This window comes from Cucurbita pepo, chromosome 12 (assembly GCF_057944985.1).
Source record: "Cucurbita pepo subsp. pepo isolate OVF chromosome 12, ASM5794498v1, whole genome shotgun sequence".
In the NCBI taxonomy this organism is placed as follows: Eukaryota; Viridiplantae; Streptophyta; class Magnoliopsida; order Cucurbitales; family Cucurbitaceae; genus Cucurbita; species Cucurbita pepo.
In genome coordinates, this window is record NC_141809.1 from 8,383,822 (window position 1) to 8,396,111 (window position 12,290).

The 12,290-nt window shown below is 46.8% G+C and overlaps 1 protein-coding gene, 1 non-coding gene and 1 pseudogene across 2 annotated transcripts; 1 reads left to right on the forward strand and 2 right to left on the reverse strand.

The window, feature by feature from the left end:
* The first annotated feature begins 451 nt into the window (after window positions 1-451).
* Window positions 452-5,955, forward strand: LOC147789947 (uncharacterized). Its single transcript, XM_087129208.1, has one exon. The coding sequence runs from the start codon at window positions 2,993-2,995 to the stop codon at window positions 4,925-4,927; it is 1,935 nt and encodes a 644-aa protein (XP_086985334.1). The 5' UTR covers window positions 452-2,992; the 3' UTR covers window positions 4,928-5,955.
* Window positions 1,762-2,745, reverse strand: LOC147789948 (uncharacterized; annotated as a pseudogene).
* Window positions 5,956-9,496: 3,541 nt separating the features above from the next.
* Window positions 9,497-9,568, reverse strand: TRNAE-UUC (transfer RNA glutamic acid (anticodon UUC)). Its single transcript has one exon. It is a non-coding gene; the product is annotated as a tRNA-Glu (tRNA).
* Window positions 9,569-12,290: the final 2,722 nt, after the last annotated feature.

Consider the following 12,290-nt stretch of genomic DNA (forward strand, 5'->3'; position numbering starts at 1 on the left):
AAGAACAGAGAAGGAGCGAAGGCAGCTCGACCGATAGGGAGAGGAGCGAAAGCAGTGAGACCGACAGGTTCAGGATTGAATGAATAAGGTAAATAGGTTCTGGTTACGGTGAAGGTGAGGTAGTTATTGATCATTCATCCTTCTTCTTCAATCAATTCATTCTCTGATTCTTCTTCTTCAAGAACTCCTTTTCCTCTCCTCTCCTGTAAAGGATTGAATTCATCTTGTCTTGCTTCAGTCTTTCCTCTCCTGTAAAGGAAGATCTGATTCTTCTTCTTTCACTGTTCAGTCTCATTCATCTTTCATTGTTCAATCACAATCCAATCAGGGAATATCGGAAAAGAAGAATAGAGGTTCAGCAGGAGAAGATCAAGAATAAGTAGTCTTTGTTTACAGGTCAGGTAATATCTGTTCAGGAAAGAGCTACTTTTACCTCCTTCAATCAGGTCAAAGCCTCAAAGTCAAAAGCAGGAATCCGAGAAAACAAGACCCCTACGTCTTTCTTGTAAACTAATTATTCGATCTGTAGATCCCAGCAAGGCTGCCACATCACTAAACCACCCAGGGATGTCTCTTGCAAAGAAGAATTCGTAGAGATTTTTCCAGAACCCCAGTCCAGCCTACCCGACTGATATAATCTAGAATCCACTCTCTGCCTTTACTTAACTTAGTAGTAGGCGAATAGTGACCCTATTTGTATGCGCATTCACAGGGCACGTTCCAAGATCTCCCGCAACGAGAACCTAAGACATGGTTGATTGATAGTAAGTTGAAAGAATAAATGGATCGATCATAGGTTGGTTGAATATTGAGTGTAGCTTAGGCTACGTCTTCTGTTTACGCGCTACTAAGCCGGCACACAGGATCTTAGACAGGTTTCGTCCCCTTTCGGACCTTCTTACTAGCTAGTACGGTAAAAGCCTGATGCAAATAGACCGAAAAAAGAAGAGTTCTTTATAGATGAGTTGTAGTCGATTCGCCCGTTATGGCTCGTCTCGCGCTTAGTCACTCGCGTCGGATAGGGGGAAGTCTTTTCTGAAAAAACTCGCTGTTAGTTCTCCATATATATATGATTGATTTTTGAGATACTAACTCTTTGGTTGGATCGGACAGGGAACTTCTATAAAGATCTTTCCACTCATTCATCATACTCAAAGTCGAAGTCACGGCCGGCATGGGTGGGGGGCTCGGAAAAAGAACTTGAATCGGTGTCGTGGTGGTACTACGAGATGGCGATTTCTTGTAGTATAGAAGAATAGATCCGCAGACCTATTGTATTGATTGACCATAGATGCGACCGCTATCTAAGAGAATCTCAGTAGTTCTTCTATCGTTCAAGGGCAAGGGGAAAGTAGCGGCTTGCCTAGATCTCGTATTTCCCACGTAGTCCGTCGGTCAAACCAAGGATTCTCTGATCAAAGTAATCTAGAGATTCTTTTTCTTTGTTCTGGTATGTAGGCGAGCTAGGAGCGCATCAATCGGGTCGAAAACTCAGATAGGATCATCATCATGGCCCTTTTCTTCTTTCTTTTGTTTGTGTCCGGCTTTATTAGTGAAAAAGAGGTGTGGTGTGTGTGTTTTTTAAGGCTTATCCGTGGGCTGCTGCTCTGGGGCATCCAATTCCTCTTCTTTCTTTTCCTGAGGATCTCACATCGAGAGCTGCTTCTTCTTGTTCAGGGTCTTCCTCAGATTCCGAGAAATCGGTCAGGGGGCTACCCTCTTCTCGTCTCACAATTCCATTGCCTGAACCTATGCCTGAACCTATTCATTGTCGGTCTCAGAATTCCATTGCCTCTCCTCACCTCTCGAGATATATATATAAACTCTTCCCCAGAGGAGAGCGGAAGCTCCAGGATGAGTATGTCCTGCCTGGATTCCCGAATTCATTCTCGTCCTGATCCACCATGGAATTTTCTCAATCTACAAAAACATTGATGGAGAGGAAAGAAAAGATAAAAGATTATGGACCGGAGAGGAACGAAGCTGCTTTACCGATAGGGAGAGGGCTCGTAATGATCTTCTTTCTCAAAGATCACAAGGTGCTGGGGTGGATCCATAGGTTTTTGTGAAAGGGATGCCCCGTATCTGAGATGTGGCTTGCTGAAAAGAAAAAGCGAATTCCTCTATTTGATGTCGATTCATTTACACTTCCATTCTTTGTAGAGGAAGGCTAACTGCTTGCTGGCTGGGAGCTGTATGAGCGGTAACGTCCACGTACGGCTCTGTGAGAAGGGCGGTGGACAGAAATGGCCTTGTTGTACCTCACTCTCGTCTTCAATGGGGTCTGCTCTGTTTTTTTTGGGAGAGTATGCCAATATGATCTTAATGAGGTGCGGGGCTTTGCATCTGAGATTCGTTGGGCTTCCCTCTTCTGGGGCCTGCGTCCCGGCGTTTTTGTGCAATAAACCCCTCCGGCCGAAGACTAGTGGTAGGTGGTCCCGCGGAGCTTTCGGAGAAGGGTAGCCTAGTGTGTAAGCACAGCAATGAACCGCGGCGAACCCTCAGACGACCTATCTAAGATTAGGGGGGAGATCCTCAGTAGTGGTGACCCTTTCACTCTTCCACGGACTGATACATGTACCGAATGCTCATACGGGAAAGTTGACTCCTGGGTCTGGAACCTGGGGGGTTGCTCCGAGAAATCTCCTTTCTTTCTCGTCCACTCAGGGGGGTGCGGACACACTTGCGCGGATTACAGGTGACGGTTACAAGAATGGCGGGGAAGTGAACAGTACCCGACGACATTCAGGGATGGATGTAGACCCATCGGGCAGGGATAATCATTCTGGTCCTGGGAGAGGTGGAGACCATTCTCAAGAACCAAAAAGACTGAGCTGAGGGAAGCCCTATGAGTCACTGAAATGACAGAGGGTCCTTGATCTATCAATAGAGATAGAGGAAGCAAAAAAGGGGCTTTGCTCCTACAATATGAAGAAAGAAAGAAGGGTCGAAGTTTAGACCGCTCACACTAGTTCGACCTATAGAAAAGATCATGAAAGAGGCGATCAGAATGGTACTCGAATCCATTTACGATCCCGAGTTTCCAGACACATCGCACTTCCACTCGGGGCGAGGCCGCCACTCGGCCCTAAGACGGATCAAAGAAGAGTGGGGAACCTCTCGCTGGTTTTTGGAATTCGACATCAGGAAGTGTTTTCACACCATCGACCGACATCGACTCATCTCAATCTTGAAGGAAGAGATCGACGATCCCAAGTTCTTTTACTCCATTCATCAAGTCTTTTCCGGCAGACGACTCGTAGGAGGTGAGAAGGGCCCTGACTACTCCGTCCCACACAGTGTACTACTATCGGCCCTACCAGGCAACATCTACCTACACAAGCTCGATCAGGAGATAGGGAGGATCCAACAGAAGTACGAAATTCCGATTGTTCAGAGAATCAGATCGGTTCTATTAAGGACAGGTGATGACCAATCAAACTCGGGAGAAGAAGCAAGCTTCAACGCTCCCCAAGACTACAGAGCCCTCATTATGGGGAGGGTAAAGAGCTTCCAACGCAAAGCGGCCTTTCATTCCCTTGTTTCGTCGTGGCACACCCCACACACAAGCACCACACGGCTCAGGGGAGACCAGAAAACGCCTTTCGGTTTACCCACGGCCCTTGCCGCCTTCCTTAACAAGCCCTCGAGCCTCCTTTGCGCCGCCTTCCTCATAGAAGCCACCGGGTTGACCCCTCAGGACGAATTCTATGGTCGAGAACGCTGTAATAAGAAATTGGCCATGAGAGAACCTGAGAAGTATTACAAAAGAAAAGGACTGATGATAGAGCTGGGCGGGGAGGCGAGACTAGTTATCAGGTCAGAGAGACGCCTGGCCCCTAAGCTGGCCCCCTTAAAACCCCATTACTTAATAAGGATTTCTTACGCGCGATATGCCGACGACTTACTACTGGGAATCGTGGGTGCCGTAGAGCTTCTCATAGAAATACAAAAACGTATCGCCCACTTCCTACAATCCGGCCTGAACCTTTGGGTAGGCTTTGCAGGAACAACAACAATAGCTGCACGGAGTACGGTAGAATTCCCTGGTACCGTCATTCGGGAAGTCCCTCCGAGGACGACTCCCATACAATTCTTGCGAGAGCTCGAGAAGCGTCTACGGGTAAAGCACCGTATCCATATAACTGCTTGCCACCTACGCTACGCCATCCATTCAAACTTGACGAACCTAGGTAATAATATCCCGATAAAAGAGCTGACGAAGGGGATAAGCCAAAGAGGGAGTCTACTGGACGGGGTTCAACTAGCAGAGACTCTTGGAACAGCTGGAGTAATCCGTCCCCAAGTGAGCGTATTATGGGGGACCGTCAAGCACATCCGGCAAAGATCAAGGGGGATCTCGTTGTTGCATAGCTCAGGTCGGAGCAAGGCCCCATCGGACGTTCAACAGGCAGTTTCACGATCGGGCATGAGTGACGGGAAGTTGTCATTGTATACTCCTGCGGGTCGGAAGGCGGCGGGGGAAAGAGGAGGACACTGGGCGGGATCTATCAGCAGCGAATTCCCCATACATCTCGAGGCGCCTATCAAAAAGATACTCCGAAGGCTTCGGGATCGAGGTATCATTAGCCGAAGAAGACCCTGGCCAATCCACGTGGCCTGCTTGACGAACGTCAGCGACGGAGACATCGTAAATTGGTCCGCGGGCATCGCAATCAGTCTTCTGTCCTACTACAGGTGCTGCGACAACCTTTACCAAGTACGAACGATTGTCGACCACCAGATCCGCTGGTCCGCTATATTCACCCTAGCCCACAAGCACAAATCCTCGGCGCAGAATATAATCCCAAAGTACTCCAAAGACCCAAATATAGTCAATCAAGAAGGGGGTCAGACTGAAGCGGAGTTCCCCAACAGCATAGAGCTTGGGAAGCTCGGACCCGGTCAAGATCCGAACCACTACTAGACTAGACGTTGAGTGAGGTAGTGGTTTTTTCTATTGAGATTTGTTGAGTAAGCTTGCCTTAGTTGTCCGCTATAAGATAGCTAGTTTTGGGGCTTTCGACATCAAAGATCCGGCTTGGCTTCGCTATCGCTCATGACTTGTATTGTAGTCCTAGTCTTGTAGTCGGCCTGGAATGCCTTTGTAGTCTTTGCTAATGCGTCTGCCTTCTTCCTTCATTCATTTGCTTTTAGTTGCGGTAGCTCCCGCGCCAGCAAGATAGAGACGGCGAAGCCAAAGCAATACTAAACGAGCAGCCGCCCTAACGAGACTCTTAGTCAAGCCTAAACGTCCTTATTTCAAACTAAAGCGCTAACGAGCAAGAAAAGGCCCCTTTACTAATATTCTAATAGTTGGCCCGTAAGTTCGCTTCTGGCGACTAGCTTCTACCGCTAGCGCTTGGACTTGGAAGCAAGCTACAGCTCTACCTTGAATCAATCAATGAATTCAAAGAAAGCGCTTACTGAGGAATAGAAAGGGAGGACAGGTTGGTTCGAGGACCCGTTGGTCAAAGGAAAGGGTAGGTCCTGATGCCGGGACGGAGCCGTATGAGGCGAGAGTGTCACGTACGGTTCCTTTGAGAAGGGTGTGATACTACCACCTATCAGGCCCGACGAGCGGTCCACGGAGCTGCATCCCTACTCACCTGGTCCATGCACATCGCTCTCTCCAGGAGGTTGGCCGCCTATCCTAGATCTTCCTATTTTCAAGAGGATCCCGGGCTCGATCTGGTTTAGTATCAAGGTGATTCTCTTTCTCTTTCTATATATATGGGTCCGTGCAGCATTTCCACGATATCGTTATGATCAATTAATGGGACTTGGCCGGAAAGTGTTCTTGCCTCTATCATTAGCTCGGGTAGTCTTAGTTTCTGGTGTTTCAGTCACCTTTCAATGGCTCCCTTAATTATGTGCGAGGAATTTCCCTCGTCGAGTAATGGGAAGCGGGCTAGTCCCCGAAAATGCCCGTTCCTTTGTCGTTGGGGCCCAAAATCTTCCTTGCTGAGACTTGACTTGTAGTCTTGCTACACTACACTACACGAGACGAGTGACGGGTGAAGTTGAAGCCGGTCAGTATAAAGAATCTTTCTCGAGCTCAGGTACGGGCGACTCAGTCACATGTGCTCGACTGAATATGCAGCCATGGAACTGCTAAATCCGAGACTCCAGTTCCGGGCAATCGTGCTTGTCAGCCTGAATCACCCTTTGGCGACCCGACTTGTGTAGCGAGGGGGTTTACCCAGTGGAACCTGTGTTCAGTCTATGAATAGTGGGACGTTCTCAATTCAAAGTGGACTTTGGGGGCAAAGAAAGCCTAGACCAAAGGTGCCTAATTAGGGAGACTCATCGGGGAGCAAATACCATCCTCAGCTAAACCAAGCCCCGGGGGGTAACCTAATCGAAGAAGTTGAGCCCCAAGCCCACCCTTTGATAAAATATCAACGCGGTCGAGGAACCCTCATTGCGAATTTCATGTGGGATATCCACCAAAGAAAAAGGATACCAAGAATGGTCGTGGATCAATACAGGATCGAGGAGAAGGGACTGAACGTCGAATGAAGCTTGGGTTGACGGGGGCGCTATCAAGGTAGAGACATCATCCGTTCATGGGAAACTAATGATATGATATGAGGATGCCACAACCAAGTTGGCGTGGATCCAAGGGCATTTTACCAACATTTTCGATTGTAGTATATACGCTACATGGAATAGAGTTGACCGAACAAGGAAGGGGTCCCACTTAGAGATTCAGTAGAACTACTATACCTTTGCACAAGCAGCTGTAGTGAGGAGCAAACCTTGAAGGGGCCAAATTCAACTGCCTGGCTGTACTCAATATGCAAATATGAAATCCTGCACCAGTTTCTCGATCGACGATCCTCTTTATTTGGTAGTGGTCGACTAAGGACTCCACATGCAGGGGTCGAGTATGGGGATAGCGGTCAAAATCCTTACTGAATGAAGGTAATTAGTTGGGGAGAAAATAGACAGCCCACCCTTGCCTCACTCAGTCAGGTGAAATAGAATTAGGAGCGCTCCCTTGTCCTAGCCTTTCTTTGGCAGCCGGACTTGTGAAGGGGACAGAAGTTCCATAATAGATAGAGATCAGGGCAGGAAGATTTTCTTCAACAGGTTGGGTCTGTAGGAGATATAATATAAAAGAAAAGGATGGCTTCGAAAAAGCAGGCTGAATCCCAACAGGTTGGTTGAGAGGCTGCGAATGAGAATTTTCTCGGTGGTATTGACCTGGCTGTAGCACAAGGGAAGGGTATTGATGCAAAGATCATCAAGCCTCAATGGAATGGGCCTAGAAAAGTATGGGATAGCCGTTACGCTAGGCTTACCCGCCATGGTGATGGGCGCCCACTGCTTGGTTGGGGTGGGGTAGCATAAGGCCTTTCCTGTGAAGGGAAGGGGTGAGCGGTTCTCAAGCAAGGAACGAAGCAGACTGATAGTTTACGAGGGGAAGGGCCCAAGCAGCGAGACTTATAGTTTACGAGGCGAAGGAGCGAGGTTCAGAGAATAGAGTCAAAGAAAGAAAGGTGAAGGTCAGGTTAATCAATAAGGTAAATAGGTTCAGGGAAGGGATTGAATGAATTTACGAGACAGACTGGAATATCTGATTCTGATTCTTGCATTCTCTTCAGGTTCAGGTTCTTATCATTCTGCCGCTTTACTTACCTTGTTCCATCAGTCAAAGGTTTGAGGTTGATTCTTTCCTTCCTCTTCCTGTTCAGTCGAATTAGAATTAAAGTCAAGGTTCAGGCAATGCAATTGTGAAACCGAGTTGTAGAGGTTCAGGATAATTAATAGGAGTAAGTGGCTCGACTGTTCAAGGGAATGAATCTTGCTTTCGGCTTTCTTCTTTGGTTACAGGTTACATCTGGTGATTGATAAAGGTAAAGAAAGGATAGGTTCAGGTTTGAGCTTTCTTCGTTTACAGTTACAGTGAAAAAAGAAATGGGTTCTGGTTCCGGATTGAATCTGAATTTACTCGACTGTATAGGAATATCTGATTAGATTCTTCTTCTTTCATTCACTGTTAAGTAGCTGATCTTTCTTTCATTTGTTGAGTCTTTCACTCACTAGGGGGGTTGAACTATTCTTTCACAAGGTAAATAGGTGTTTGGTTTGATTCTTTCTCTTCTCTTTCTTTCTCTATCTAAAGAGGTTCGTTCCGGTCAGGTAATAAAGTATAAGGTTCAGTCGCTTCTCTTTCTTTCTCTTCGTTTACCAAGCGAGATTTTGACTAACTTCTGTTAAACCAAGATAGATATTCTTGACCTTTGCTTTCATTAGCTTTCTTCCTGGGACAATCAGTTTAGCCATTCCTATCTCAAGTCCGGGAGGATTCCGCCTCTTCAAACAAAGGAAGAAACTCAGATTTATGATCCAACTCCCCCTTATTGTCTTGAGCCCTAGCACCACCCTTATTGCCAAAATCTCCCTATCATACTGCGGTTATATCAACCACTCACCTCCTATCTATCCTACTCCTACTCCTCCACCCTCACCTAAAATCTGCCAAAGTCAGCCAGCCTTCTTACTTCTTAGCCATGGAATCCAAAAGCTTGTGAGGTACCTTCCTTAGGTTGTTCTTTGACTTTACCTCTCTTTCCCATCCCATCAAGCCTCTTCAAGGAAGCTAGCTCAAGACCCTCTGGCGGATCAAGACGACTGACTGACCAAAGGGGGCGAAAGTATGGATTACCCGCCTTTGATCAAAGAAAACTATACCTGCTGAAGAATGGGATAGAGATTGACCAGCACAAAAGCCATCTCTATCAATCTACGCTCATTGATGAGCCGGCGACATAGAAAAGAAAGTCTACCGATTCATTCCCCCTTTTTCACTGAAAAGTCAAAAAGAGAGAGAACCTTGGGAAGTTTAATAGGGTGGGATCGAGGATGGAATCGAATAGCGAATACACTTGCGGTTAAGACAGGTCCTGCATCTCCTACCTAATGCAATTGACCGACCCGGCATCTCTTTCGTTCAATAATGCCTTCGTTCGCTTCCCTTCCAGACGCTATTTACCAATAAGAATAGGAAAGACTACTTGAATTGAACTCAACCTTGAAAAAGAAAGGTGGTAGGCCGACGTTGAATGCTGAAACTTGGCCACTGAAGAAGGCGAAGACTGGGCAAAGACTAGGTAGGCCCACTTACTTACTGCTTACTGCCATGGTTTAAGCTTTAGGCTCCATAGACGGAACTTGTTTTTAGGTATTAGGGAGGTAGGGACACTACTCAGCACCTAAGGTGGGTGGGGTTCAATGCCTAAGAAAAACGGCCAAAAGAGATGATGTGGAAAGAAAGAACACATGCATAGAGATTTCGTCTGTCGGAGGTTCGAGAATCTATGAAAGGACATCTAAGGCTAAGTTAAGGAAGAATGAAAGGAAGTCCATTACTGAGAAGGTGATCTCGTCTTGCTTGCTGTGAGAGAGGAAGCTTCCGGACCACCTTTTCCAGCCAGATAGCGAGCGATCACTCAGCAATTCACACTAAGAGAGGCCGGGAATGAGTACCTATCCCTTACGGGAATCGAACCCGTGTCTTCGACATGAAAAGACGATGTCCTAACCACTGGACGAAAGGGACCAAAAAGCCATTCTTCATATACCTAAGCTCCGAGAATAGAAGTGGTTCGTTTTCTTTCTATACATAAGCAATTCGACGATTTCGTTTGTCTTTATGTTGTCGATTTCTGATGTTCATTCGATTCGGCGGGTCGTCCCGCCCTTCCTACGGGTTCCCCCACCGACCCAGTGACACACCAACCACGCCCCTTCCCTTTCTCCGATCATCAAGCCGACTTCTCCCTTGACTTTGTCTTTCATCCTCCGTTCATCCTATACAAATAGTTAATTAAGTGAGGCCCCGTTCTTTCTATTCTAATTCAAAAAAGAAAAGAGGGGCCGTTTGAAGGAAGGCCTATGCTAAAGTCAGAAAGATAGTTAAGGTGGTTACTCAGGTCAGCTGGTTAAGGAAAGAAAGCTCAATCGCTTAGCCGTTAATTAATTAATAAGTAGGTAGTAGGTAGTGAGGCGTCGGTACGGAGTTGCGTCAGCTGTAGATATAGACTAGGCTAAGGGACAGACTGAATCTCTTCTTCTATTCTCTTTCTTGACTTACACCTTAGACTTCCGCTGAGTCTAACCAGTCTCAGGTGCGGAGCCTTCCACTGTGGACCGAGACTAGGCAAAGGTAGAACACCAAACTTCGCTGACTTTCTCATAAACCTTGATTTCGCTAAGCTCAATAAGAACCCGGAATAGCTACAATGGGTTTGTTTGTGCTCCGCTTCCAAAGTCAGTCGTCTTTGCCCAAGTATGAACTGCGGACGACTCTCCTGTGGTTCCATTCCTTCTTACTTGACTTCTGCGGCAACCCAACCCGAATGGGAAGAAGAAAGAGGGTCAGCAGCGGTCCACTTTGTACATTTGCTGAGGCAGACCCTTTGTATAGGGCATTTTCGAAAAGGGAAGGGAACAACTCACCGAAAGAGGCTGGCAGTAGGAATGAAGGAGGCGGGAAGCTACCGCTTGACGAATGCAAGCAACTCCTTTCCTTTACAGCGTACCCCGTGAAATAAGAACAAAAGGTTGATGGATGAAGTAATGGGAGTGAGAAATGATTACGGTTGCGGAAACCGGAGAAAGTAGGGAACCGTCGGTGACTTTTTGAATCAAAGTAGGGACGAGCCGAGTACTACGACTACAGGGGGGGAAGCTTTGCTTCTACGACAGCTTTCTTCCTCCTCGCTTCTTTTCTTTCTGGCGACTAGCTTCTCAAGTGGGTGGCTCTTGGTAAGCAAGCTACCTTCAGCATCGGTCAAATCCCTATCAATAATAGGCCGGAATGAATGGTGGGGAAGGATGCCCTAACGAGACTCTGAGTCAAGCCTTAGCCTATCTCTATAGTCAGGGGCCTTTTCTTCAAATATCCCATCAAAAAGGGGCTGAAAAGCTTTGAGTTTAGGGGTGGTTTGGAACCCTATACAAACAAGAGGCTAGCGCGCAATGGCTTTCTCTGATAGGGGAGGGGCTCGCTTCTTCCCGCTTGCTGCTTTTCATTTTTTGATAGGAGTAGGTATGCTCGTCAAAGCCGTAGCTTGCTGTCTACTAAACGAGCCTTCACTGCCCGTCCTCTATCTTTTTGAATCTTCAGTCAAGTTCAGTCAAATCAATGAAGTTCACAGCCTAACCTCGGTTGTTTGAAGCTTTGCCAGGAAGCGGCCGACTTGTTGAAGCTTTGCTTCCCCTAATTCCAAAACACAACAATAGACTTGCAACTCTCGTATAGGAAAAAGCTTCTCTTTGATAGCGGTCATAGGGTGTAAGGATCTGATCGTATCTCGAGACTGAAACACCTGTGCGGGGGTAGGGGCGGATGTAGCCAAGTGGATCAAGGCAGTGGATTGTGAATCCACCACGCGCGGGTTCAATCCCCGTCGTTCGCCCATCAATAAATAGACCATTTGTTACGGAGACACAAGACAAACAAACAAACCTATCAAGCATTTTTTCGGCAAATCATCTCTAGGCTTTCAAAGGCATCCAACCAATTGGTATCCCATTGAAAGATAGAAAGAAAGAAACCATAGATTCGCGGCGCCTACTAGCTTCAAGCACAAATGTAATGGCTGATCATTAATTTCATTCTATTCCGTTTTTAAGACCTCACTAATCAGGCTTACACTTTTGAGTGAATAATGAATTCACCCCCGGATGAAGAGCAAATCTCCCCTCTTACTAAACCATGGGGAGCCCCGAGTAGTTTACCGGGCAAATTGAGTTGTCGTGACGATACCCTTTCTTAGTGTAAGATCGGAAAAGACTGATATCTTCATCACGAGACTGATCGGATCCGCCGTAGACACCCGAGAGACCTCCACAAGGCAGACTCAAAGAGTAAGAGGACAACAAGCAAAGAGTGTTGCTTTCATTTCTTTATTGAGATTGAAATCAAGTTCTTTAAAAAGAAAGGGGAGAGGTATAATGCACACAGGCCAAGTCAAGAAAAGGACTTCCTTACTTGATTTTGAATAATAGTCAAGACCGAGGTTCAGGTTAATAAATCAGGTAAATAGGTCAACAAGCAGCTAATGAATGGACGGACTCTCCTTTACACACAGCTTCTCCCCTCTCCTTTACAGTCGAGCAGTTTCTCCCCTCTCCTTTACAGTCGAGCAGTTTCTCCCCTCTCCTTTGGCAAGAAGATATTCCTTCGGAACCCTCTCCTTTGCATCATCAAGTCGACGTTCAGTTTACTTTTTCGATTAGGAACTCTTAGTCGAGAGCTGATGGCGAGATAGATCGAT